The 24,294-nt window shown below is 43.1% G+C and overlaps 1 protein-coding gene across 1 annotated transcript; it reads right to left on the reverse strand.

Annotated features, from left to right (window-relative positions):
* Positions 1–1,387: 1,387 nt before the first annotated feature.
* GCLC (glutamate-cysteine ligase catalytic subunit) lies at positions 1,388–24,294 on the reverse strand. Its single transcript, XM_032953002.2, has 17 exons — positions 24,246–24,294; positions 23,297–23,469; positions 19,610–19,722; positions 18,536–18,718; positions 15,998–16,111; positions 15,359–15,417; positions 14,316–14,452; positions 13,768–13,842; positions 12,528–12,644; positions 10,566–10,704; positions 9,365–9,477; positions 8,060–8,152; positions 7,067–7,171; positions 6,358–6,439; positions 6,115–6,218; positions 5,387–5,507; positions 1,388–5,033 (listed from the first exon to the last, which is right to left on the reverse strand). Exons 2-17 carry the CDS (start codon positions 23,444–23,446, stop codon positions 4,843–4,845), a joined length of 1,896 nt encoding a protein of 631 aa, XP_032808893.2. The 5' UTR covers positions 23,447–23,469; positions 24,246–24,294; the 3' UTR covers positions 1,388–4,842.

Consider the following 24,294-nt stretch of genomic DNA (forward strand, 5'->3'; position numbering starts at 1 on the left):
TTTACACACCTGTTTTATTGGCAGAAAGGTGTAAAACCTATTATTATTTTTCATGACATTAAACAGTTTTACACTGCACTTGTATCCAGAATACAAATACAATAAAAGATCTGTACGAGAATGTTACTTTGCAAGAATGTTATATTGCTACATGAACCACAATGTAGCCGTACGCAGTCCAAATCTGCACAAATATACAAGAGCGTCTTTATTTTAAACACCGATGCGACTACCGTCAACCACAGATATTGGGGAGGAAAAAAAAGTCTTAATTTCCAATGTCCTTAACACCTACCCTTAAGCTTAAACAATCAAGCCATGACCCCTAATCCATAACTATAACCCCTAATAGGGTTTTATACCTTTTACACCGACCAAGCACGGACATATCTCAGTCAGTCTAGGTTCGCACCTCCTATTAGCACGGTTGGCTACATACGGTGCAAAATAAAGTTCAACGTACATACGTGTCAACACTGCAGTGTGTGCTGCAATAAACTTCAACACAAGATCACCACGAGATATCGGTCCAAATCAATACCCGTCACTCAAACACAGCCAGCAAACATAACCCCCACCTCCCCCCCTTTAACCTAGACAAACACGAAGGAAACGGTGCGCCCCCATTAATATTTCATCAATTTAATCCCATGAAGCTCTGCGATTGGGGCGAAAAAGCTGGTCTACGCTTGGATAAGAATCTGTGGGGAGAGAAGTTGCAAAGAATCGTCACATACCACCCCCTCCCCACCACTAATGGTGGGGCCGTCAGTCAGCAGTCACTTCTTTTTTAACAATGCTGGTAACGTAGAAATAACCAGCAGCCGCGCAAGCCACCCTCCCGCGAGAGCATTTCACGGCATTACGTGAAAACTTGCTATAAAATTTGATACCGACATCGTCGTTTCCACCGTACGAATTAAGTTGCGCTGGCGGCTGTGCCGGGCACATGCGGCGAGCGGCTCAGGAGCCCTGCCACCGACGTCACAATAAGCAAGTTAAAATGCACGCAAATGACGCGGGTGCGTGATGCCTTGGTCCCAACAGTGTGTCATGACCGATTTTGGACAATTCCACAGAGGTTGCAATGTTATTAATCGACAAGTTATCAGTCAAACTCAGGATCACACACTGACGAACGGCGTCGTCATTTGCCGTGCATCTTGGCCCTGTGCTTGGGCCCAGAGTCAAGATTCAGTTGTATTGCGAGGACAGGACATCAGTTTGGTTCCGGGCTCAGCACGGCAAATCGCCGGTGGAAAACCATCTGCGCTGTGAGCCTGCACTCTGTGCTGGCTCGTGTAACAATGGGGGGGGGGGGGGGGAGGGGGAAGTATATATCCAGGAACATTCGCCAAGCAGCAATAAGCAGAACAGCACGAGTATAAACATTTTAGGGGGTTATTTATTTTTTGTAGCATTAAATATTTCAATCAACTCTTGGTATCGTCTCGGTTATCACAACAGGTCTGGATTTTACTAATTGCACAATTTACACCAAAAAGTAAATAAGCAAAACTGTGGGAAATTTTAAAAAGTAACCTAAATTTCAGCCCCCCCCCCCCCCCCCGCCTACAACTACGGTAACATTACAACAACGTTTGATTCAAAGCAGCTACGTATAACTCAGTGCAATTTTAATCACATGCCGCAAAGTATTATTTGAAGAAAACACAACAACACCACGAAAGAGTCTAATCTTAATCTCACACAAATTGAGAATTTGCCAGGTCCGGACTGAAATAATGTGTGTGTGGGGGGGGTAATATGCACGTGAGCGACTCATGTCGGTAAAAAAAAAAAATGACAAAGTAGACAAAGTGAAAATTCACATCCGATTAACCTATTCACACATTTCGTAACGAGGAATGTTGGGAGATTCATATTTTGGCAAAGCTCTTGACTTCAACTCGTCTTCAAAATGGTGCATCTGACAAATGTTTACAGTGTTTTAGCATCGGCTGTAGTTTTGCTAAATATACAAGACAAAACTGTAAGAAGCAGTCATAATTAAACCGCATTACAGTTGTTTGCACAATTAAGTATCCAAAGTACATGCAGGTTTTGGACAATTCCAGAGGTTGCAATGTTATTAATCGACATGTTATCAGTCAAACACAGGATCACACAAGTTCATGAAAACCCGACTAAATCCCGGATTAATGTACATCTTTATAAAAAAAAATAACATCGGCAAACTTATCAGAGCAGCCGTCTACAACTGGAATATGTACAAAGTCAAAAAAAACTACACCATATAATAAACCCACGATATGCTGCTCTTCTATATGGTCCTTGTAAAATAAACGCCACAATTCCTGATTGTGTGCAGTCAGCCGACAGACTGAAGAATGTCGGGCCACTTGCACCGTGAATCTTTCTAAGCATTGGTAGAAAATGCATTGCTTTTATCGCAAGTCACCGGGTATACCCACCAATGGCCTAATGCTTAACGACAAATATTGTGCAGTACATAGCACATCCGCCCTGACCGAGTAACCGGCCACATGCAAATTGATATTTGTGGACATTGTCATTATTAACTTTAGACGTTCACAAATCTGACCCGTTCACATCCAGTTACGTATTCTTAATCTAACAATATGCACGCTCACTTCTGAAGCACGGTGCAGGATTTGACCATGTTTAACGCTGTTTGCACTTCATTCTTGTTAAGCGACCTATGCGTGAAGGGTGCAACTCATTTTATGGATGTGAATTCACATGCCCGACTTCACCTTGGACCCCTAGCAAGTCAGATATGCGACCTGCTACTCTACTTGAGCAATTAATTTCACAGTTACTCACTGTGGGATTTTGCTAAACTGTATTTTCTTTCCCAACATAAAATAGAAAGATGAAAATGTACTCTATGCATTTAGAATTTTAATGGATTTTAAAAATCCCACAAAAGATACATTCGACAGCGAGGTACTTTTTTTTTTATTAAAACATTCTAACAATGCTAACTGCAGATTTAGCTTTTTGTATAGCTAACAAGCTTACGACAGAACTAGGAGGCCACCATAGTAATACTAAGGCAGCAAATGGGAGTGGTAATAATGAAAAAAACCGAACCATGGCCTTTTGTAAGCAAACATCAACAAGTACAAAGCTATAAATGTTAATGGTAGGAAAAATGTCAGTTTGCCTTTATCTGCAGCCCATGGTGATAGCGAACACGGAAAAACAAGCTGGCAACATGATGCACCTCATCCATATTCCATGAGCAGTAGGAGGAATAACAGTTTATACTCACAGGTAGAACCAAACTTAGGGCTGTGATCAACATAATTCAAAACCACAATGACAGCGCCTGTATTCCGAATTTAGATGCAAATAGCTTTTCTAAGTGGGGAAAAAATGCAACCAGCTTTAAATCGAAAAATACAATAAGTTATTTTTAAAGTCTTTGTTTACTCAATATTATCCCAATTGTGCCATCGGCGTAATGTCTTACAGTGCACTCCTTTGTACGTAAGACCCACGTAAGCGGATATCATAGAGCTACCTCTGACGTCAATTCAAGTCACCTCTGTTCCACACAAGTCAGGGGGCAGGACATTCTTCTTACAAGTCATGTCACGAGCAATAGTCAACTCATGACAAATATATTTTTGTCAGAGTTTTAATTTATGCACATTAAGTGCAGAACCACAGTTTCATGTTTTATTTTTGCAGTTACTGGTGACTGGACTGAGATTATCAACCCACGACACACTTGATATCCCAGTTTTTATCAGCGGTGGATGCCCATATTAGAAGCCAGCATCTCAGCGGTGCCAGCTCAGAATGTTCTGACCTCCGCCAACTGTCACCTATTACCATAAACATTAAAATGTTATCAGTGATTTAGTCTTTTTTACATGTTCCTTGAAACTATATTATTTTGATTAAAAAAAACACATTGGGCATGATCAAACGTACAGCACTGCATTTCAAATGATATATTTTACATAAACCCTGCCATAGAGTTTCACTAAAAGAACATAATACACTTTCCACGTGTTTAATTAGAAAAAAAAAAACTCGGCCTCCCTCCCCTTAAGTATAGATGCAATTATTTTACCAATTAGTGGGATAAACAGACATTATTCTGCAGTTCGACAGCTACAGCTGACAGCATGCATCATAAATGGTGGGAGGCAGTCAATGGATCAGATGTGCATTGCCAGAATATTGGTCATAATCAGGAATGAACCAACAAAAGTGCTAATTCATGTTAAATTGCCATCAACCAGTAAACTTACCATGGCAAGAACAATCTCACTCTCCTTCTACTGCGAGTGGCATAGATAAAAGAAGTAGCGTATGTTTCCCTAGACCTGAGCAAAGTCAGAGCTACTGTGTACAAACAATAGTAACTTATTGGCTTTATTTATGCAATTCAGACGATGTTTTCCCCATAGGCAATCAAGGTGTAAGGAAGAATATTATTGTGTCAGTCGCAATTGGGATCAGCGTGAAAATGCGTACGTAGTTTCAACCAGGTCAGTTCAATATAACTATGGGTGATGGCGCTTTAAAAGTAGCAACATGATCTGCTCATAAAAAAAGTAGTCGCCACTTGCCACATCATCGCTCCCATTTCTATGTTAATTTCTATATTAAACTGTAAGACCTTGGAGGTGAAATAATAATAATGTACGATGGCATCAACAAATATTTACTCGTGTTTTTCCCTGCATTGTTTATATCGGCTTTGCAAATACAATTTTAATAGATGACAAAACAAGCTTGGTCATGATTACACAAAGGGTGAGTTTGACACTTAATGAGAGGGAAGGGGGTTTTGGCATTTACACAGTTCAGATTCACTGGTCTGCAGCATGAGAAACGGCTTTAGCTGTGCTCAGGAGGCTTGTGAATGGGCTTGTCGAAGAGCTCTGGACAGTCCGCCTTTCCGCGCGCAATGTCGTCGCAATGTACAAGCAGGTCATAGTTAATGCGATCGGTGATGACGCTGTCGTGCCTGTACTCGGGGTGAGCGCCCACAAACTCGCGCAGCCACCGCGCCATTGTCATCAGCTCGCCTGCGGGGGAGCAGAGCACCCAATGGAAGCGGCAGCCGTTAATGATATTGCATTCCAGCACAGTAAATGGCACTCAATGAAGCTCATCCGTTATGAGCACCACCACCCCCCTTCTCCTACCTTCCCCCTTTCCGCCTGCAATGAGGAAACAGAATTACGGCAACTGCTTTTATCAAATAAAAATGGCATTAACCCCGTCACCCAGGATTCCTGGAATATGAGAATATAAATTATTTACAATTGCGATGGTTTAAGTCCGATTGCCTTGCAGTTAATCGATAGCCATGTGTGCCTAGACGAAGTCTTGCAGGCTGCATGCACAAAGAAGAGAGATGCTGCCAACGTGAACTTGCCTGATGCCCGCTTGCGGATAAGCCTTAGGTAGTTGTAAATGCTGCATCGTGTCTCCACATCCACTTCCATATTCTCGAGGTAGCTGTTGATGATGGGGATGAGACCAGGGAAAACCCCCTCCTGCACACACACAAACACACACGCGCAAAGTAACACCGCACCATATGCCACTTGGCTCCAGATTTAATTATTTACCCAAGCACGACATCCGTTCAAAGTGCATAGCAGATAAAACTACGCTACAGTACATTACATGCTTTTGTGAGATGCACAAGGTCATGCAATGTTATAAGGTTTTAAGTTCATACTTTTAGCAGCTTTCACAGAGAAATTTTTTAAAATACAAACTCAGCTCATTTGCCAATAACACGGTGGCCGTAAAAAAATATATATATATAAAAAAATAGGCAACGTTTCAGGCAATTGTCCTTTTGCATAAGTGTATGCATTGTGAAGAAGGGCTATTGCCCAAAACGTTACCTATTATATATTTTTCCTTTTATGGCCACAGTGTTATTGAGGAACGTGTTGAGTTTGTGTATTGTGCACCACTACTGGTTGTGCTCGAAGCAGCATCGACAAATAAGTTGTTAAACAGAGAACATTGTTACGTCATTTTCACAGGGGTTAATGGCATTAATGCTCAAAAGAATGCTGTGTTAAGTGAACATTGCGTTCTGGCGAAACAGAACTGTTGTTCTCAGTCGGTCATCTACGAGCCTCTCACCTTCCCGTTGATGATGGTGTCGACACTCATGAGTATATACGACTCATCCTGAGAATCTGTTCCATTGGCACAGGGTGGACAGCTGTCCAGTACTGGGTTACACACTGGATGGTAAATGGAGAGGGGGAAAAAAAGGAAAAACTCGAAGCTTCAATAACATAAAAATCCATCAAAACATTAGGATGATACATTTGAGAGAGACATGTGCCGGACAAGTATTTGACGAGAATGATTTACACTTGCCTGCCCCAATGTCCTTTCTGAAGTAAAACATTTCCTGGCGTACTGCATCCCTCTTCTGTGCCTTCTTCATATTTTCATCGACCTGTTTCACAGAAAAACCAGTTTCACGTGTGCCACTCGGTGCCACGGCTACATTTAGGAGACATCATTAGTTCCTCGAGTTTGAATCATTGCAAACGTCTGGGATGTTTAAAAAAGCACTTTCTCACGCCAATTTATTTAATGTAGTTTCTCAGGTATGCACATTTAATCGGGAAATATTATTTTCTTAATATGGGGGGAAGACAACATAGATTTAACGTGCAGCGAGTTGTCTAAAAGCAACGAACAAAACATTCATAAGAGTCGGGGGTCTATTCCTTAACACATATACCAGTTTAATATCATTGCATGCAAACTGCTGTTTTATTGTTGACATATTGCTAATGCTGGCTTGTTGATTATTCTAGTTTGCTTACATACATAACACAGCAATCATAACGTTTAAATACGGTGAACAATATGCTCGTTTGAATTTTATCTTGTACAGTATAGAATTCTCAAAATAGGATTTGGCCACCTCGTGCATATCGTCCGTTGAAAGGAAACATTTTAATTTTTCACGCCAACCTGCACCCGGCATCTCAGAAACGACGAAATATCTCGGGACGCTCAACTAACAATTCACTTTTACCTGTGACAGGAGTCAATGGGACAGGACACACATCACCTTTGAGAGTGGGATGAGGAAGTTGAGGTTGTAGGATAGAATAACGCGCGTGAGCAGCACCACGAACACCACGTAGGCTGAGTTTTCAAAGTCCGTGAGTTGTGCCTGTGTTCAAAACACCCCACCCCCCCCCACCCCGTTTATCTTCGTGCATTAATCACGCAGCTTAATTAAACCAGATTTGGGAAAAAATCACGTGTGTAAGAATTGCACACGCGTGGATTATATAACGCTTTCCAGCAAGAGTTTTGTCTTCCGGAGTATTTAATCAGTGGTAAGGAAGTTGACAGGGCAACGTTAATTGGTGTATTTGCAAATAATTTTAAACTTTTGGGGAATTCGGATGAAACTGGTGAGTTTTCAATAAGAACAAGAAAACATTTTACAATAGATTTTCTCATTTGGGATCACCTTTGCTATTGTTATAGTGCCCCTGTCCTCATGGTAGAGATGGAAATAGCAAATGCATAAACGCTTTCAAGCTTAGAATGAAAGCGTTAAAAAGCTTAAAATAATAAGTAAACTTATTTTTAAGATGATTTAAATGCTGCACAAATGTTGTTATCGGATGTACGTTACTCAAAGCAAGCACGACTGCAATTACAAAGCATCAAAATAAGTGCGATTAATCCAAGATTGCCCTGGTTATAAAGGCCAAAGATCCCCCATTTAGCCTTGACATACTTTTGGGGAAAGTGCTGATAGAGAGCACCAATGTAGGCCAAGACGACAAACGAAGGGGTGGGTGGCCAGTACCACGCTCGACCCGCCTTGTTCCCCCAGTGGCGATGTTTACACACCGCACGAGGTACACAATTGAGGCTTAGCCAACCAAGGGGGAACCGCCCAGGACCGCTTCAGATAATTGTCACCAAAGTTGGCCGTGAGCGAGAATCGAACTCGGGTCGGCGGGTTCGTAGCGCAGCGTGCCGACCGCTGCACTGCCGCTCCGCATACATGAAATGAGAAAGTACTCGAGTGAGAGTAATTTACCTCCGATGGTCGGAACTCCACACGCCACCCAATTGTAGAGTTTGGCGGGGGTGGCTTGAATCGCATGGTTTGCCAGTTTGTTGACTGAATGTTCTGCAACACATGCGATGAATTTTGATTTAAAGCTTTCGTGACGGCAGGGATTCGTATTCTTGGTTCTTTCGGTAAAGTCACGTAGAAGGGAATCAATAAAATAATAAAAATATATTTGTAATTAAATAATACAAATATATTTGTATTATTTTATTGTTTCCCTTCTACGTGACTTTACCGAAAGAACCAAGAATATACATGCGATGAAATCAGCTTAGATCACAAATCAAACTCCGTTAGCGTGTTTAATGTGCAATTCTTTATGATAATCCCACACGTAAAAAAATTATCCCCATCATTATCCTATGGCAGGTCAGTGTTTTCCACAAGTACTCAGTCCCCGTTAATGTGTAGACTTTGCAATCATTCACCACCACCAACTGGAAGCCAGGTGCATTACGTAAAGCTCGGTCATTTATTGCAATGGGCTAGAGTGGCGGTATTAATGATTAATGCACTGCACCACAAAACCGATTCCCCAGCCAGAGATAACACCAACAGTGGATGATATCCGAACCGGTGTCAGGTGCCCCACCCCCGCCACCCCCTTAACCGACCCACACTGGTCAAAGAACCCCTCCCAAACAACATGCTACGGTGAGGCTTTCATCCACCAATGGACTTAGCAGGAACAAATTATCATCTCTAGGAGAGAATAAGTTGATCTGCAACGGAAAATGAGAGCTGTCACTTTCTCGCGCTTCTCACAATCTTCCTGTACTCTGAGCACGAATATTATTCCGCTGTTTTACGTAGTAGAATGGCAAGGTAACAGGTATCGAGGTTAAAAAGATAGATATTCTCTAGGACTTAAAGAATATTCTGGCGAAAGAATGACATTAATAGGAGCAAGCATTTTTAAGTTGATAAATTTTCAAGAAATCGTGTCAAGCTTTTGCATTCGTTACTCAGCACCTCTTCGGTATCGCGATATATTATTTATTAAACGTCTTCTGAGCTTCCTCTGCCATTTAAATTCAACTCAATGTTGGCTCAACGTATAATCCCATTTAGCCAGTTACCCAGCTAGTTTAGGTGGAAACGGCAAGCAGCCACGAACAACAACCAAGTTACTGTTTGGGGTGAAGAGAAACCCAGCCAGCAGCCAGCCAGGAAACTCGATGTAGAGATGATTTTTAATCGTAGGAGGATTACTTAATGCGATAACTCAGTATATAAGTAGTTACAATGAGCTGGTCAGGGCAGTGGTACCTCAAAGTGGTCAGACTCGTGCTCATCATCAAGGTAAATCTTCTCCTCAAACAGGGTGAGGGGATCCCGGATGAACAGGTGGGCAATGTGCTGAGCGAGCAGGTGATCGATGCCTGTCGACAACACGGAGAGAGAATGAATGAATGAATGAGCGAGTCCACAACACACAACGCTTCACCTTTACTTTATTTTCCTTGCAGGAAGTCACAGCGATGATACAGCATCCATTTGAATGCGTTTCGACTAACGTTGCAAAGCGTTCATGCATTAGCTGTAAGTCTGTGTAATAGCGGGGAGCGGAAGCATAGCGGTTAGCGCGCTGCGCTACGAACCCGGCGACCCGAGTTAGATTCCTCCTCACGAAGAACCCGGACAAAAATCCACGCGACCACGGGGAGAACATGCAAACTCCCAAATATACAGGCGTCAGGGTTGGGATCGAACCCACGACCTCCTGCATACCACTAGAGGTAGTTAACATCCCGCCACCGAGATGCCATGTGCACAAGCCTCCCGATTACGTCATTATATGTGGAGTAATCTCTTGGTGTCATGCGCCGTGTGACAGTCTGGTTTATGGCCCGGAATGTCAATTTTTTTGTGTCAAATTAAATGCTTCCTCGGACAAATGAGTATTGTAAAGCCTTAAGGAATCTATGCATAACTTTTAGTGGTAGTTATATATATAATGTAGATAATCTGGCAGAATACTGCTCCAAACGCTTGTGTGAAGTGCTTATTTTGGAATCTTGATGTTGATGTTTGTTTAAGTTGGAGATTTTCAATCGTTTTTATATGCAATGTTAACAAATGGAAACTCACTGCAGAGAATGGGCAGCTAAAACAAACTTTTTGGACATGTTCACAACCTGTAAGCGGAATGATGTATTACTTAAGACTATTTTACACAAAAAAGACCCATGGTGTAAAAAATAAGTTAAATGTAACAGCCCTTATATTCGCGAAGCAAATCTACTTAGCTTCTGCTGCATTGTAAATCTCAGGTGCGTCTCAAGCGAATTCATTCGAATTTCAGGGTAAAAAAATAAAAATAAACCACTTGTACCTCATTGAAAAACCAGGAACATGCTTCAACTGTTGCTGGTTTTGCTGTTGAATCGCAGCAATCCGATTTCAAAAGGCAATCAGTGTTTAAGTTATGGTCCTGGCACAGCTTCACTATTGCTATGCAAAGTCTTACCAGCATCCAGCAGCTGCTGGTAAACAGCCTCATCCTTGGTCAGCTCGATGTCGTTGTACTTCGCTCCGCACTGGGAGAGGTAGCTGTCGATGGAGTCGTAACGCGATTTGCTGATGCGGAACTTGCACGTTTTTAGGGGCTGCAAAACAACAACAAAAAAATCAACAAGGCGAGCGCGATCGTCAAACTGTCCCCACCGACTTTGATGCTGCACGTACGCTGCCATTTTTGTACCATTAAAGCGGTTTTACAATGCTGCACTTTCAAACGCAACAATGCCCGTAACAACTTTAAAACGTTTAAAAAGCTTTCGACAATTGGAAAGAATTCCCCATAAAGCTTTTAAAACCGACTGCACCGAGTGACCATATACTTCCTGAATACACATTTTAAAGGTCCTTAAAGCCTTGTTTCCACAAATAAACGGTCCAAATGCGTTCGACATTAAAACACTTCAACGGTTTGAGTTATTTGCCAGTGGTGACATTCCCAAGTAAAAAGAATGTGCGATATAAGTAAAGTTTGATTGAAGACTGAGCATTGACACAAGGCTTCTCACCATATACATTCGAGAGGCTTATAGTGGGGCAGGGAGTTCCGTATAAAAAAGATACGAGGGTTCATGAAATGTTTTAATGAAACACAAGCGCTGCCTAAGAAGCTTCAAAAACAACAATGCGAGTAAACTGCACAATTACAAATCTGTGGCATTTAACAGCAGGGTACAGCACTGTATTATTTTCATTACAGTTAACGATATGGAGCCTTCATCTTAAAAGGTTCTCAATAAAATACAAAGGGCTGAGATGCATAAACCACCTTAGGCGAACCTTAGTTTACTTTAAAAAAAGATCGTTCCCCCCCCCACCGTACCCCAAGATAACGTAATTTTATGTTACTGGTCATAAATCACTTTTAATACAATGTCCTAAAGGTAAAAAAGTCAAGGGGGCAGACTGCAATGACTTGCTCACGTCACTGCTAGCAGAGGGACCCCTCCACTCGAGACTGTCCTATAGAGCCCCTTGTATAGGGTATCTTGGGCTTGCTCTTTCACACTGGTCAGACACGTCTTAAAAGCGCAATAGAACCACAACCACATTTTGCAATGTCTTAGCATCCATTACCAGGAACTGTCCAGAATAACTAAACGGCAAATTACCTTAAACTAAAGAAAATAGATCGCACACTAGTTGGTGCTTTCTAGACAATTCATTTATGATGTTAATATACTTATTTTTTTAGTATCATCTCTAGCTGGGGATTTTTTGCACATCCAACTTCTGCAAGATGTAAAACTAAGATAATTTTTAGGAGGGCACTGGGTTGGCTAAGGGGTCACATTACTGAGCTCTCACTGCCGAGCATCCCCTGTTTATATCAGAGCCACCGCCCATGATTAAACAAGATTCTCAGTTTTGATTTAAAGCTTTCGTGACTGCAGTGATTCATATTCTTGGTTCTTTCGGTAAAGTCACGTGACTTTACCAAAAGAACCAAGAATAAGATTCTCAGTGTAGCGAGCTACTTACCTCAGCCTGGTTACCAGTGACTGTGGTAAAAAAACACAACATTACATAAAATTTCGGTTTGCACTTCATTTGGTAAAATCCTAGCGCCGACAGCTTTAAACTGCCACACCAAGAACATTTTATTGTTGCAGGGCTGCACCACCTTGTATGTGGAAAAAGGTCACTGAAGAGATCTCTTAAGTAGTTCCATTTATCGCCTTCAGTGGGCCAACAACACATGGGGCAATGCACTGCTATGTGAGAGTTCCAAATGGATGCTTCGCCTCGTGATGCCAACAGCACGATTATTGTAGGAATGGGAAAACATGGAGCATTTAAAAATATTTTCCATACCCTCATAATAATATTTTGGAAAGACTATGAGGACCTCCTGGAGAAACTAAAGGAAGGCTACTTTAATTATCAATTAAATTGGCACATTGCGTCACACCTCCAGGCCTCTCTCCTCTCGCGTGCGGTCATCAACCGAAGCCGAGATGACGCCCCACCGGCAGTCGACGTCCGACACATAGCCCCGATAGAACGGGGCAGCAGCGCTGAGAGCCATCTGTGTGGGATTGGGGGCGGGAGTGAGAATTGCTAAACAAACACAAGGAGCAGAGGCGGCACGGCAGACACTCCCACGAGGCGTAGATCATCTCACAGAGCCGTAGGACATCTCATAGAGCCACAGGACATCTCACAGAGCCGTAGGACATCTCATAGAGCCACAGGACATCTCACAGAGCCATAGGACATCTCACAGAGCCATAGGACATCTCACAGAGCCATAGGACATCTCACAGAGCCATAGGACATCTCACAGAGCCATAGGACATCTCACAGAGCCATAGAACATCTCAGAGTCCACAAACGAGAAACGTATTATTTTTTGCCACATATCATGTCTTCAATTCTAGATATATCTGAATGTGTGAACAAGATGGGTTTAAATAGTATAAGAGCTGAATGATGCTAGGTATGTTATTAACCATATTTCTACTAAAACTCTTCGATTCAAATAAGTGTGGTTTACAGATTTCAATATATATTTATTTGTATGTCCTTCCGATAAAATCTATACTACCCACAAAAAAAATAAAACCGTATAAGTTACATATATTGACAACTAAATGCCATCCCAACTGCAAATATGTTTTCAGTCAACATATGCTACATGCGATAGATTGTATCCATTTATACATAATTGTAATTGGAAAGTTACTGTACAGATAATGGATCGATATGATACCAGAAGTGGCTGATAAAAATAAACAATACATTTTAAAAAAAGTTTCGAAAATGTCGTTAAAATAAATGAGGTCTCACACTTGTTGTCTATGATGAAATCACCCGTAATACGTCCCATCTCAGAGCTCTTAATAGAAGCAGGTTAGAGTCTTGAATAGTGCTTGGATGGGTGGCCAGTATGCATACAACTGGTGTTGTAGGCTGCCGATATATTGTAGTGGAACAAAATCCATCATTGTACTGTACTATGCTCAAATGTATATGCTCCGGCCTTCAATAATCCACATTGACTTGCATGGGAAGACCCTCATCTAGCAGTGGATTAACAATAGGGCTGAACGTGCTTTGTAATGGAAACAGTGATTGTCTCTAGGCGACTTTATTTAATAATTGGTAGCTGTAGGTATATGAACGGATACATAATATTGGAAATCACTCACCATGATGGGGCAGAGAGGTGCCAGCTGGTCATACAAATACCTCGCTTCCGCTATGCTGCATGCCTGGAATGTTACCTGGGAAGATTTAAGTAAAACATTAGCACGGTTTAAGCCTACTTTGCTGCGACTTCAAAATCTAAAACAAAACATTAAGCCAACAACGACACGTGGATGAATTCAGCAATTCCAAACCGTACAGTTTTGGGCAATGAGATACGCCGAATAGACAAACCCTGACTTCATTCCAAGGAAAATGCATACACACGCACTCTCAAGACCGTTAACGGTGACAGACCTGTAAAAAGGTGCCATTTGACAGTAAAAGCGACCTGAACTACTCCGCCAAGGTGCATTTACAGTTACCCGTAAAGTAATGTCAGCAATAGGCACGCGTCGCCGTCGGTAAATGTTTAATGTTGCGCAACATGTGAGAAACGCCGTCGTGTTAGCCCTGGAATGCCAAACAGATCAGATCTAACCCAAGATGTAAATCGTACATCTGCCAGGAGCGAGTTAGTTTCAACCACAGGTGGACGAGACAGTGGTACCTGCAGACAACAGTTGCCCATGCCGAAGCCCATGGCGTCCATGTAGATGTGGTTGGGTTTGGCTGCACGTGCCGCTTCGCCATCGTCGTTGGGGAAGTGGTCAACAAACGGCGATGGAGTCTTTTTGTCCTTGAAAACTGCCATTAAAAGACCGAACAAAGACCGATTAGGAAGATCCCTCGGCACGAGCTGTGCACCCGAAACAGTGAATTACGCTCATATTAGCTTTTTTTTTTAAATATCAGTTGCTCAACACAGCCCCAAAAGGAGCAACATGCCAAGCAGCCAACAGCACTATTGAAGGTGTAAGAGATAATTAACATTTCTTGAATTGAACAAGGTGAAAAGAACTTTGCCATAAAGATGATGGGAGGGATGAGGCAGAAAGATCTGTTGCGGCCTGCAGTGTGGTGGTTGAGGACAGTATGGTTGAGATGAAAGAAAGTCCTTAACAACGGTGGAAGAATCAATGAGTGAAGTTCACGGTGTAAAAAATATTGTGCAAGATGCTGACATTTTTTCCATTAGATTGCAACGAGAGATATGTTGGCCCATTCACAACTATTCAGAACCGCAACCCATGCATTGATTGTTTTTCTCCTTCGAGTTTCATTGTTACGTTTGCGAGAGAGAGGTTGGGCTGGCTTCGCTTGAAATATCATTTTTAACAAATCAATAATACCTTTAGTACATGGAGAAAAAGGGTGATAGATATTTTAACTTACACTCCATTCCACTTGGGATAAAAACAAACGAATGCTTTGTATACTAAAATAACCCATAACACTTAGCTGCCAGACTCGCAGAACACTTTCAGCCAAGAGTTACACGGAAAAGTTTCAGACCACTTTGCCATACAGCCCATTCACCACGGTTCAAAAAAATCATGTACTTGACACATTTAGCATTTTAACGTTATGGATTCATTCCTATATTTAGAATTCGAACGGCCACATTATTCAATCGTGAAATCACTTTTTGACATTAAAGGTTACTTCAATAATTTTCAGTCTGTTGGAGAATAAAATACCTTAAATACCTACTTGGGACATTTATCACAACTTTTTCTCCACGTCTGTGTCGAATGTTTCTTGTCAGCGTACTGTTGAGCAGAGAATTTAGAAAAGGACAAAGTCTTATTACCATAATTAGCACTGCAAGCGATTAAAATAAGGCAAAATTATTCACAGGAGGCACATTCTTGTAAGGATTAAATGTTATGTAAAATGTAAAAAAAGAATAAGGTGCAGTCCTGCAACACCCTGCTCATGCCACTGCTTTCAGACAGGCCTGTACTAGAGGGAGCTCTTACAGAGCCCTTAGAATAAGGGTAACTAGAATACTCATCCACGCTGGATGGACAACTTGAAAGAGGTGGCAGTAGTCATACTTGGCCAACCACATGCTGATCAACTGACTGTGGTGTAGCCTTTTATACTGCTGGATGAAAAGAGGTCGGGGAGGGAATTTTATAAATCAGCTCATTGTTTCAACTGCAGTGCGAGGAGAATCAACCAGTGACCCCTGGTTTGCAAGTCCAGTGTGCCGACCATTACACCACATCAGCATCCCAATAAAAACGTATAAACATGCAAATTAAGTGCGTCTAAATTATTAAAATGTTGGAAGACTGACTCATCACCAATTAAGGTAATGCCTGGGAAATCATTCAGAATCCTTACCTAAACCTGGGGTGCTTGTTGATGGCTTGGTCAGGGAAAAAGAGGGACTTGGAAGCCCCCGCTTCATCTTGCTTGGGCTCAAACTCGGGCACCGTGAATCCAGGACAGCCAAGTCTGCACCAACACAAATTACACTGCAATCTGAGCTTGAAAACACACATTTTTGGCACATAGCGTTGGCTCAAAGGTGTATTTTTATATGCATTGTGTGATTAAGACGGACACTAACTGGGTAGTAAAAAAGTATATACCTTTTAAGGCCTTAAACTCTGTGCTGTGAAGAAGGGCCATTGATTTACACATTGCCTATTATGTACCTTTAAATGTCATAAAAGGCATTAAATAGTCAATTTGGCAAAGAAAGTGTCAGATGGCGATTGAACGGTTACAATGATGCACAAATTAACAGGGCACTGAATGCCAAAACCAAATCAAATAGAGCAAGCGTTGAAACTGACCAGGCATAATATAAGAATAGGTTTTACCCTTTCTGGCCTACACCAGTCTTCTCTTTAGGGCCTAGCCTTTTGGAGTTAACTGGTCTGATACTGGTGAGACCAGGCCCTAAAGAAGGCCGTCTCTGGTGTAGATCAATCCGCTTAAAAAACAATGCATATATTATCAGAGCATGTTTTTGTTTGCATGTTCACCAAAAGTGCATGTGGTTAATGCAGACATGATTCCTTGCAAAAGGTTTCCGTTTGGTGGTTTAACATCTTAACACCTCCTGTTTAATTCCCATAAATTTCCCATGGTGTAGCTGACCAAGCAATTAAAACTATTAAAATACCGTACATTGTGGGATTTGGCATGGGACATACAACACAGAAACTACTATCAGGTACTAAAGATGTATTACCGAAGCTATCAAGATAAGGTGTGTACCAGATTAATTGAACTTGCTACAAATTCTATGTTGGTCAGACAGGACAAATGATCAGCATGAGAATAAAAGAACACCAAAGGAATATTAAATACTCCCAAATAAAACTGTCGACAGTGGCAGACAAACGCGTGCCAACAAGGACACTCAATTGATTTTTGAAGTTCTGTGAAAATTAGTTACTACTGGCCAAGACGAGAGAATATAACGAAATTTAGAGAAATAAAAATTGTAACCGTTCGGATAGCTACAGATTTAGTGCTGTTTGGAAGCGAATCATCAAGTGATACATTCTTTAACTGCATGCCTATACATGTCGATGGTGATTAACTGTGAGCAGGCAACAGGTACTGCGATTTTCGTGCACGCAAAAAACAGCAGGATGTACAGTCAAAATGTGCATGCATAATGTACGCTGATTACCCGATGAATAACCCAACCGGTAATGGATACCCATTGTAATTTATATGCATTCGATAACCCCCCTCCCCCTCTGGCCTCCACACCCGATTGGCTCACAAGTGATGACATCACATTTATCCCTCAATTTAAGAATGAAACAATAGCATATACCCACAAATCTGGCTGTCGCCTGAGGATGCTAGTTGCAATTACTGTCGAAACGTCGTACTCGAATTGTAGATATTCTGGGTTTACGCTCCAACACACCGGTGTGCTTGTGTACTAGTCAAGAATTGGCATGTTCTGTTTACGTGACAAACCTTGCTAATTGGCTGTGTCAGGTTGTGGCGGGTTTAACGACACATTTATATTTACATGATATAACCCAAAAAACCTACGTTATGGATGATAGGCAATGTGTCAGGCAATGGCTCTTCTTATTACAGTAATACCTCAATGTACGTATATTCAAAAACCAATGTTTTGGTAGAACAAACGTTTGATTATTTATTGTTTTTTACACTGAAAGTAACAAATTTAGTAAAAAAATAAAGACACTGAAATTAATAAAAAAAATTAATAAGAAAATTATGTTTCTTCACTGCTTTTATGTTAGTTAGTTTTTATTTTAGTACTGTACAATATAAAATATATTTTTGTTAAATTGTCTTTCATTTACAAAATGAATGATAAGTTATGTTTTTATAGTATTAAATGGTAAGTTACGAAGGCTGGGAATGCATTCTCGTAGTACCAATTTTACATGCATTGAAATATTTATACGAAGTTTCAATGTTTGACCAAAGCGCCAGGAATGCATCTACTTTGTATATCGAGGTATTGCTGCATAAACTGTTCCTTTTAAGGCAGTGCTATTGACAAATCTACTCTTTGGTTCTTTCGGTAAAGTCACGTAAAAATAAAATAAGTAATAGAATACGACGTTTCGATTGCCAAGTCACGGAGAGCTTGCATTCACGGAGAGCTTGCATTCATTCATACCTGATGACGGTTGCTTGTGTTGCAATCGAAACGTCGTATTCTATTCATTTACTTTTCTTTCTACGCGACTTTACCGCAAAAAACAAAGAGTAATTCCTGCAGTCACTAAAGCTTCAAATCAAGATTGACAAATGTGTTGAGTTTGTACCTGTACACCCCTGCCAAAACGCAGCAGCATCACCAAATAACATGTATAATTTATTAGTGTCACTCGTCTCAGCACTGCCACTCGGATGACACCCGACGCCGACCTGGGAAAGGTGGTGATGGAGAAGATGGTCTCATTGCTCCGCAGCTGCGCGAGCACCTCCTTGCGGCGTAGCCTCATGTTCGACTCGACGGTGTTGAAGTCGGCCATGGTGCATCCGTACGGCTGGCCCGGGGTGCCTTCCACCATGTAGCTGCCGTACTCGGGGCGCCACAGCGACGGGTGGCTAACACGGGAAGATTTTCACATCAGTTCACTTCGACAATGGCAGCGGTTGGTATTCGCAGAGATGCCGGCGCAGGGCAGAAGGGAGCAGGACACTGCACGCTGAGGATGGAAGGATGCGGTGGAATGAGACAGGAGGGCATTGGATGTGACTACAGAAGAGGCACACAATGTAAGCACATGCAGACAATCAGAGCACCCGAACCGATGCATTCATCACACGCTTGATCCAAATGAAGTTGGAAATGCAGAAAAACAGCGATTAACATTGAATAAAACAAATAGTGTATCTTTTTACAGTTTATAATACACTTGCATTCACAGTATTTCTTATCTAAATATAGCCAATGCTATTATGTACACTCCAAATATTAAATATTTAAAGCAACGCATATTCAGAATGCACGTTTCAATGAAAAATGTGTATAAATTAAAGTACTACAACGTAATTGTTAATTAGCAACATAACTACTTCTACGCTTTTATTACCGCGTATTGAACAGTGTAATGCACTTGGTATGAATCTTGATTTAAAGCTTTCGTGACTGCAAGAATACATTCTATAGGTCTTTCGTTAAAGCAACACAAGCAATCGTCTTCAGGTGAAGATGATTGCTTTTGTTGCGATTGAAACGTCGTGATATTTATTATATTTCTATCTATGTGGCTTTACCGAAAGACCCATTGAATATGTACTTGGTATGCTTCGCATTGGAGTCAGAATTAGACGTCGATTTCCAATACATATTGTGAAAATTAAGGTTGAAAGAAGGGTCAGCTGTTTCGAAATTCCGACTTAAAAGCTGGCCACCTTGCATGTTTTAACACGTTAATTGCGTAAACAATCACTGACGAAATCACCCTTTCACATAGCAAAGGGTAAGAAACTCACTTCGGATTAACATTCTCGCCAAGGGCTTGCAGAGTTTCCACTACGTCTTCCCCTTTTAGCAAAACGCGTGCCCTCTGAGCACTGTGGTCAAACGCCACAAGAATGTACTCCACCTGAAACGTACACACGCAAGGGGGACGGTGGCGAGGAGGGGAAAAAGACAATGAGCGCATTCCCATTAGAGGTGTGAGAATTAACGGGATCTCAAAACGACGGTGAGCAGTAAGGCAAGCGTTCTTTCAACGAATACGTGCAAACACACTAGTGTGGCTATGAGAGCATTCTCGAAAAGGGACCGATTTAGATATAGCCTGCAATATACAGAATGTATGAAGGGCACTTTCCATCTGCTGGGGATTTCGAGAGAACCAAATTGATCATTTTCGATAGATATCTAGCACCTTGCATTACCATTACGCACAGTAATTGAATCCCTTCATTTTTGTTGTCTCTCATAAGCATTCCATTCGCATGCTACGCATTTGTACGTATACAGTACTTTTTTTTACAATGCCAATTAAATATTAATGAAAACATGCCAAGGCAAGGGCATTCATATTTATGGTATTTTCAGGAAACAAGTTAAACAATGTTGATTTATTTTCCTCTGCTTACTCAGATCCAATATTCAGAAGACTACAGACACGAAGGCCGCATTGTCAAAGCTGTAAAACAAAAAATAATTGTGTTATACTTGTGCCAAGCAACACCTGTGTCGCGAGGTCTACACTCTGCGACTGTAGCATGCAGTATTTGCTAATACTGTCCTGTGCATTACAACTTTTTTTTTTAATCTCTAGTAACCAGCAAATTATATTGGGCAATTAAAAAACTGAATTTCTACGTGCCCCATAGAATACTGGCAATAAAGTAACTACATACCATACATTGATGTGCATTATTGCATAGTTTAAAAAAACTACCAGGATATTAGCAACGGACTGCCAGCTCGCAAACTAAAAAAAAACAAGCATGGCAAATGTAAGCACCGATTGATTCATAAAGAAATGTGAAAAGGCAACTTCCAGTCAACCTACGTGATTAAAACAGCAATGTAAACATGACTGTACATTGCTGGATTAAGGCTTCCCCATGCCGCGTCATTGACCGGATGTTTGACCATACTTCACCACGCTTGTCAAGTGTAGGATTGTATGAAAGCAGAAATAAAAACACTCCAAATTCATAAACACTCAGAACACCTGCCAAGACAAGTTATGCAAACGTGATGGTTTTTTTTGTTTGATGTGGTTGCACCCGATTCAAGAGCCGAATGACTCACAGGGCTATACCAAAATAAATAAACTGAAACTAGACTAGTACACGTAATTCTGATTACGTAATGCATTGTAACAGAGCCAGTGTTCTGAAACAAAACGTGACTTTATTACACCTGCTTTTGGCCGCAAAAGCACTTTGCAAATAAGTAGCCAGATGCCGTCGGTGGTTTATTTTACGGCAATTTGATTCGATTGAACACGATTTAAGCTTAACGGTGACCAACTTGTCAACAGGTGACGACCTGTCAACCACGCGATTAACGCTGTGCGTTTCTAAATTAATGAGTGGTTTGTGTGCGTCACTGACAAAGATGCCAATTACTAATAATTCATATCAAAGTATAGAAAAGGTAAACAAATCACTTTCAAAAAATATATACACACACACAAATCGAAACTATTTTATTCTAGCAGGTAAAGCCCGACAATTGCACACGTGTTCTGGTACTGCGTTGACAGTAACGTGCACATGCAGTGATGTTTACAACCCAGCCAGTCGTCGCGCTTGAGAGCCATTAAGCACAGAAACACAAAACCGTGCGTGCCACGCACGTTCACGGGCGGTGCTTGTCTCACCACCCCCTCGCACGCAAAGAATTTCATTGAACGATTGAGGTACACACAGAAAGGGGCAAGTATGAGATTTGACGGCAGTATAGATAACAGTGTGAAGTACAATGATGTATTACCAACGAATTCCGACTACATATTAAATATTTTAAATGTTCGGTAAGCCGGCCACGTGCCTAAGGGGGCGCGCGGGTGGTCGGCCCCTCGGGTGGGGGAGCGTCTGTGGGGGGGGGGTGACTGGGGGGTTACGTGGGTGGGGGGTGACTGGGTGGGGGGTGACGTGGGTGGGGGGGGGGTGACTGGGGGGTGACTGGGTGGGGGGTGACTGGGGGGTGACGTGGGTGAGGGGTGACTGGGGGGTGACGTGGGTGGGGGGGTGACTGGGTGGGGGGTGACTGGGGGTGACGTGGGTGGGGGGGTGACTGGGTGGGGGGTGACTGGGGGGTGACGTGGGTGAGGAGTGACTGGGGGGTGACGTGGGTGGGGGGTGACTGGGGGGGGGGTGACTGGGGGGTGACGTGGGTGGGGGGTGACTGGGGGGTGACGTGGGTTGGGGGGTGACTGGGGGGGTGACGTGGGTGGGGGGTGACTGGGGGGTGACGTGGGTTGGGGGGTGACTGGGGGGTGACGTGGGTGGGGGGTGACTGGGGGGTGACTTGGGTGGGGGGTGACTGGGGGGTGACGTGGGTGGGGGGTGACGTGGGTGGGGGGTGACTAGGGGGTGACTGGGGGTTGACGTGGGTGGCGGGTGACTAGGGGGTGACTAGGTGGGGGGTGACGTGGGTAGGGGGTCACGCGCCACTGTCCCCCACCCAGGGCTGGGGGACAGTGGCGACATTGTGTGTGGACCGGAGAGTGGTTTTCAACTACAGGGACCATTCACATCGCCCCACGCGGTACCGCGTGCGCATTGAAACAAAAGTTTTGCTGGCTGGCAACAAGGGACCGCGGACGGTCAGGTCACGTTCAAAGGACGTTGTGGGCACACGCAGACGCAGCTCAATCGCCGCCCACCACGACTCATTGGACCAGTCGCGTTCGACAGCCACGTTACTGAAACTTCATTCGATTGGCACATGGCTGGCCTCTATTTCTCACGTGCAACGTAACGTCACAGCACCCCCACTTCTTGAGAGTACAACCCCACCACACCACCACCCCCAACTAAATATTTGCCCATCTGTTTTCGTCTGCTTTCGTGTCCACCTCTCAGTATTTCTCTGTACGAACCTATATCGATCGGTTTCTCACTCGGCATATCTCACGATCTTCCCGTGTCTCGCACCCGTATCCCCGTCACTGTCTGCGGGTGCGAGCACACTAGCGGTGTCTTTGTCACCAACTCTCTGCCGCTCCCTGTAACATCGCTGCTCGTCTCACTCTGCCCGTGTCTTCACTCCAATCTCTCCCCGTCTGTCCCTCTTTGTCTCCAGCCAGTCTCAACACCCCCCCCCCCCCCACCACGTTAGTCTCACGCTATCTGTCCATCTCCGTCACGTTCTCTCACCGTCTCTCTCTCGCTCCGCGTCTCCCCCGCCACCTCGCTCTCACCTCTCCGCGCACAACGTCGTTGTTGTCGTTTCAAACTCTCCCTCACCACCCCCCTCCACATTGCACTTCCTCCTCCCCGGGCTCCATTCATCTTCATCCAAACGAGGCGCCCCGCGGCCTGTACACAAACCCGCGCATCCCTCCCTTGCCTGACTCGCTTGCCGCGCCGGGTCACCTTCCACCCGGGCAGCGCGCCGGTGAGGTCACCTGGGGTGGGGGGTGATACCGCTACTACTACTACTACCACCGACGATCGCCGCTGCCGATGACAACACGCGGGACCCACCTCGTCGCCCCACTTGAGCACGTCACCCTGGCGCTCCTTGAGCCGGTTGTAGATGTTGATGAATTGCCGCACTCCGTGTTCGCGCACGTAGTCCGCATGCTTCTTGGTGTCGGCCCAGCTGAGCGGCGAGCCCTGGGACAGCAGCCCCATGCTAGACCTGGGGCACTACTCTACTGCCGCACAAGCGCACACGACGGTATCACCTGCACACAACTACCCAGCCACGGGCAGGGCTCTATCTACTGCTGCACTGCTTGTCTTTGGGAATACACTGCAACTACACGGCACCGCCAGCAGGGATAGACGCGATGCTAGCCCGCTTACTCCCGATTGGCAGCAGTGGTGAGATTACGCCACTATACCTCCGGTCAATTGGCGTATGGATGTGTACAGTTGTCTCCTTATTACCAGCGGTGTTAGACTATTATACGGTCTAACACTGCCCCTTTTAGTATCAGTGGTGAGTAGAGTATTCCGCTATCCCAACAGTAGTTTATAAACAGCACGATCACTGTTGCCCAGCACTTGTCTATCTACTTTAGTTTCAGCAAGCAGTCTTCCAATGTCCTGTATGCTGAAACACGGATCTAATAGCATCAGCTCAAATGTGTATAACTGTGTAGTGGTTGTTTTAATCAGCTAACAAATCCCTGTACGTTCACTGAAATTATTTAATCGATGTTTAAATGCACCTCTTATTACTAATGTGTATGGATATACAAATTACCCTTGTACAGTTTTACACATCCACAAAGTATTGCATAAACGCCTGGTCTGCACGTGTTGATGCAATGCACTTTATAAGGTATTAAAAGCAATCTGATTTGTCTCAATATATCAACGCATGTAATGTCTTAATGTATATTTTTTATCTAAATTATGAGCGTGTCTATGCGTACATATCCGTGTAGCTTCATGTGTATACTATTTAACAAAATATATATCTTACGTGCTTGCGTGTTATACAGAGTGCGCCTAAACTAATGAGCACAACACGT

This window comes from Petromyzon marinus, chromosome 12, assembly GCF_048934315.1.
Source record: "Petromyzon marinus isolate PM22_M1 ecotype Great Lakes invasive population chromosome 12, UKy_Petmar_22M1.pri1.0, whole genome shotgun sequence".
Classification (NCBI taxonomy): Eukaryota; Metazoa; Chordata; class Hyperoartia; order Petromyzontiformes; family Petromyzontidae; genus Petromyzon; species Petromyzon marinus.

Coding starts and splice junctions, on each gene's coding strand:
- GCLC (XM_032953002.2), bottom strand. CDS start 23,446: ATGGGGCTGCTGTCCCAGGGCTCGCCGCTCAGCTGGGCCGACACCAAG. Junction 16,112..18,535: donor TCCATCACCACCTTTCCCAG/GTCGGCGTCGGG, acceptor GTGTTGGTGCAG/ACTTGGCTGTCCTGGATTCA. Junction 6,219..6,357: donor CAGAAAGGACATTGGGGCAG/GCAAGTGTAAAT, acceptor TTTACCATCCAG/TGTGTAACCCAGTACTGGAC.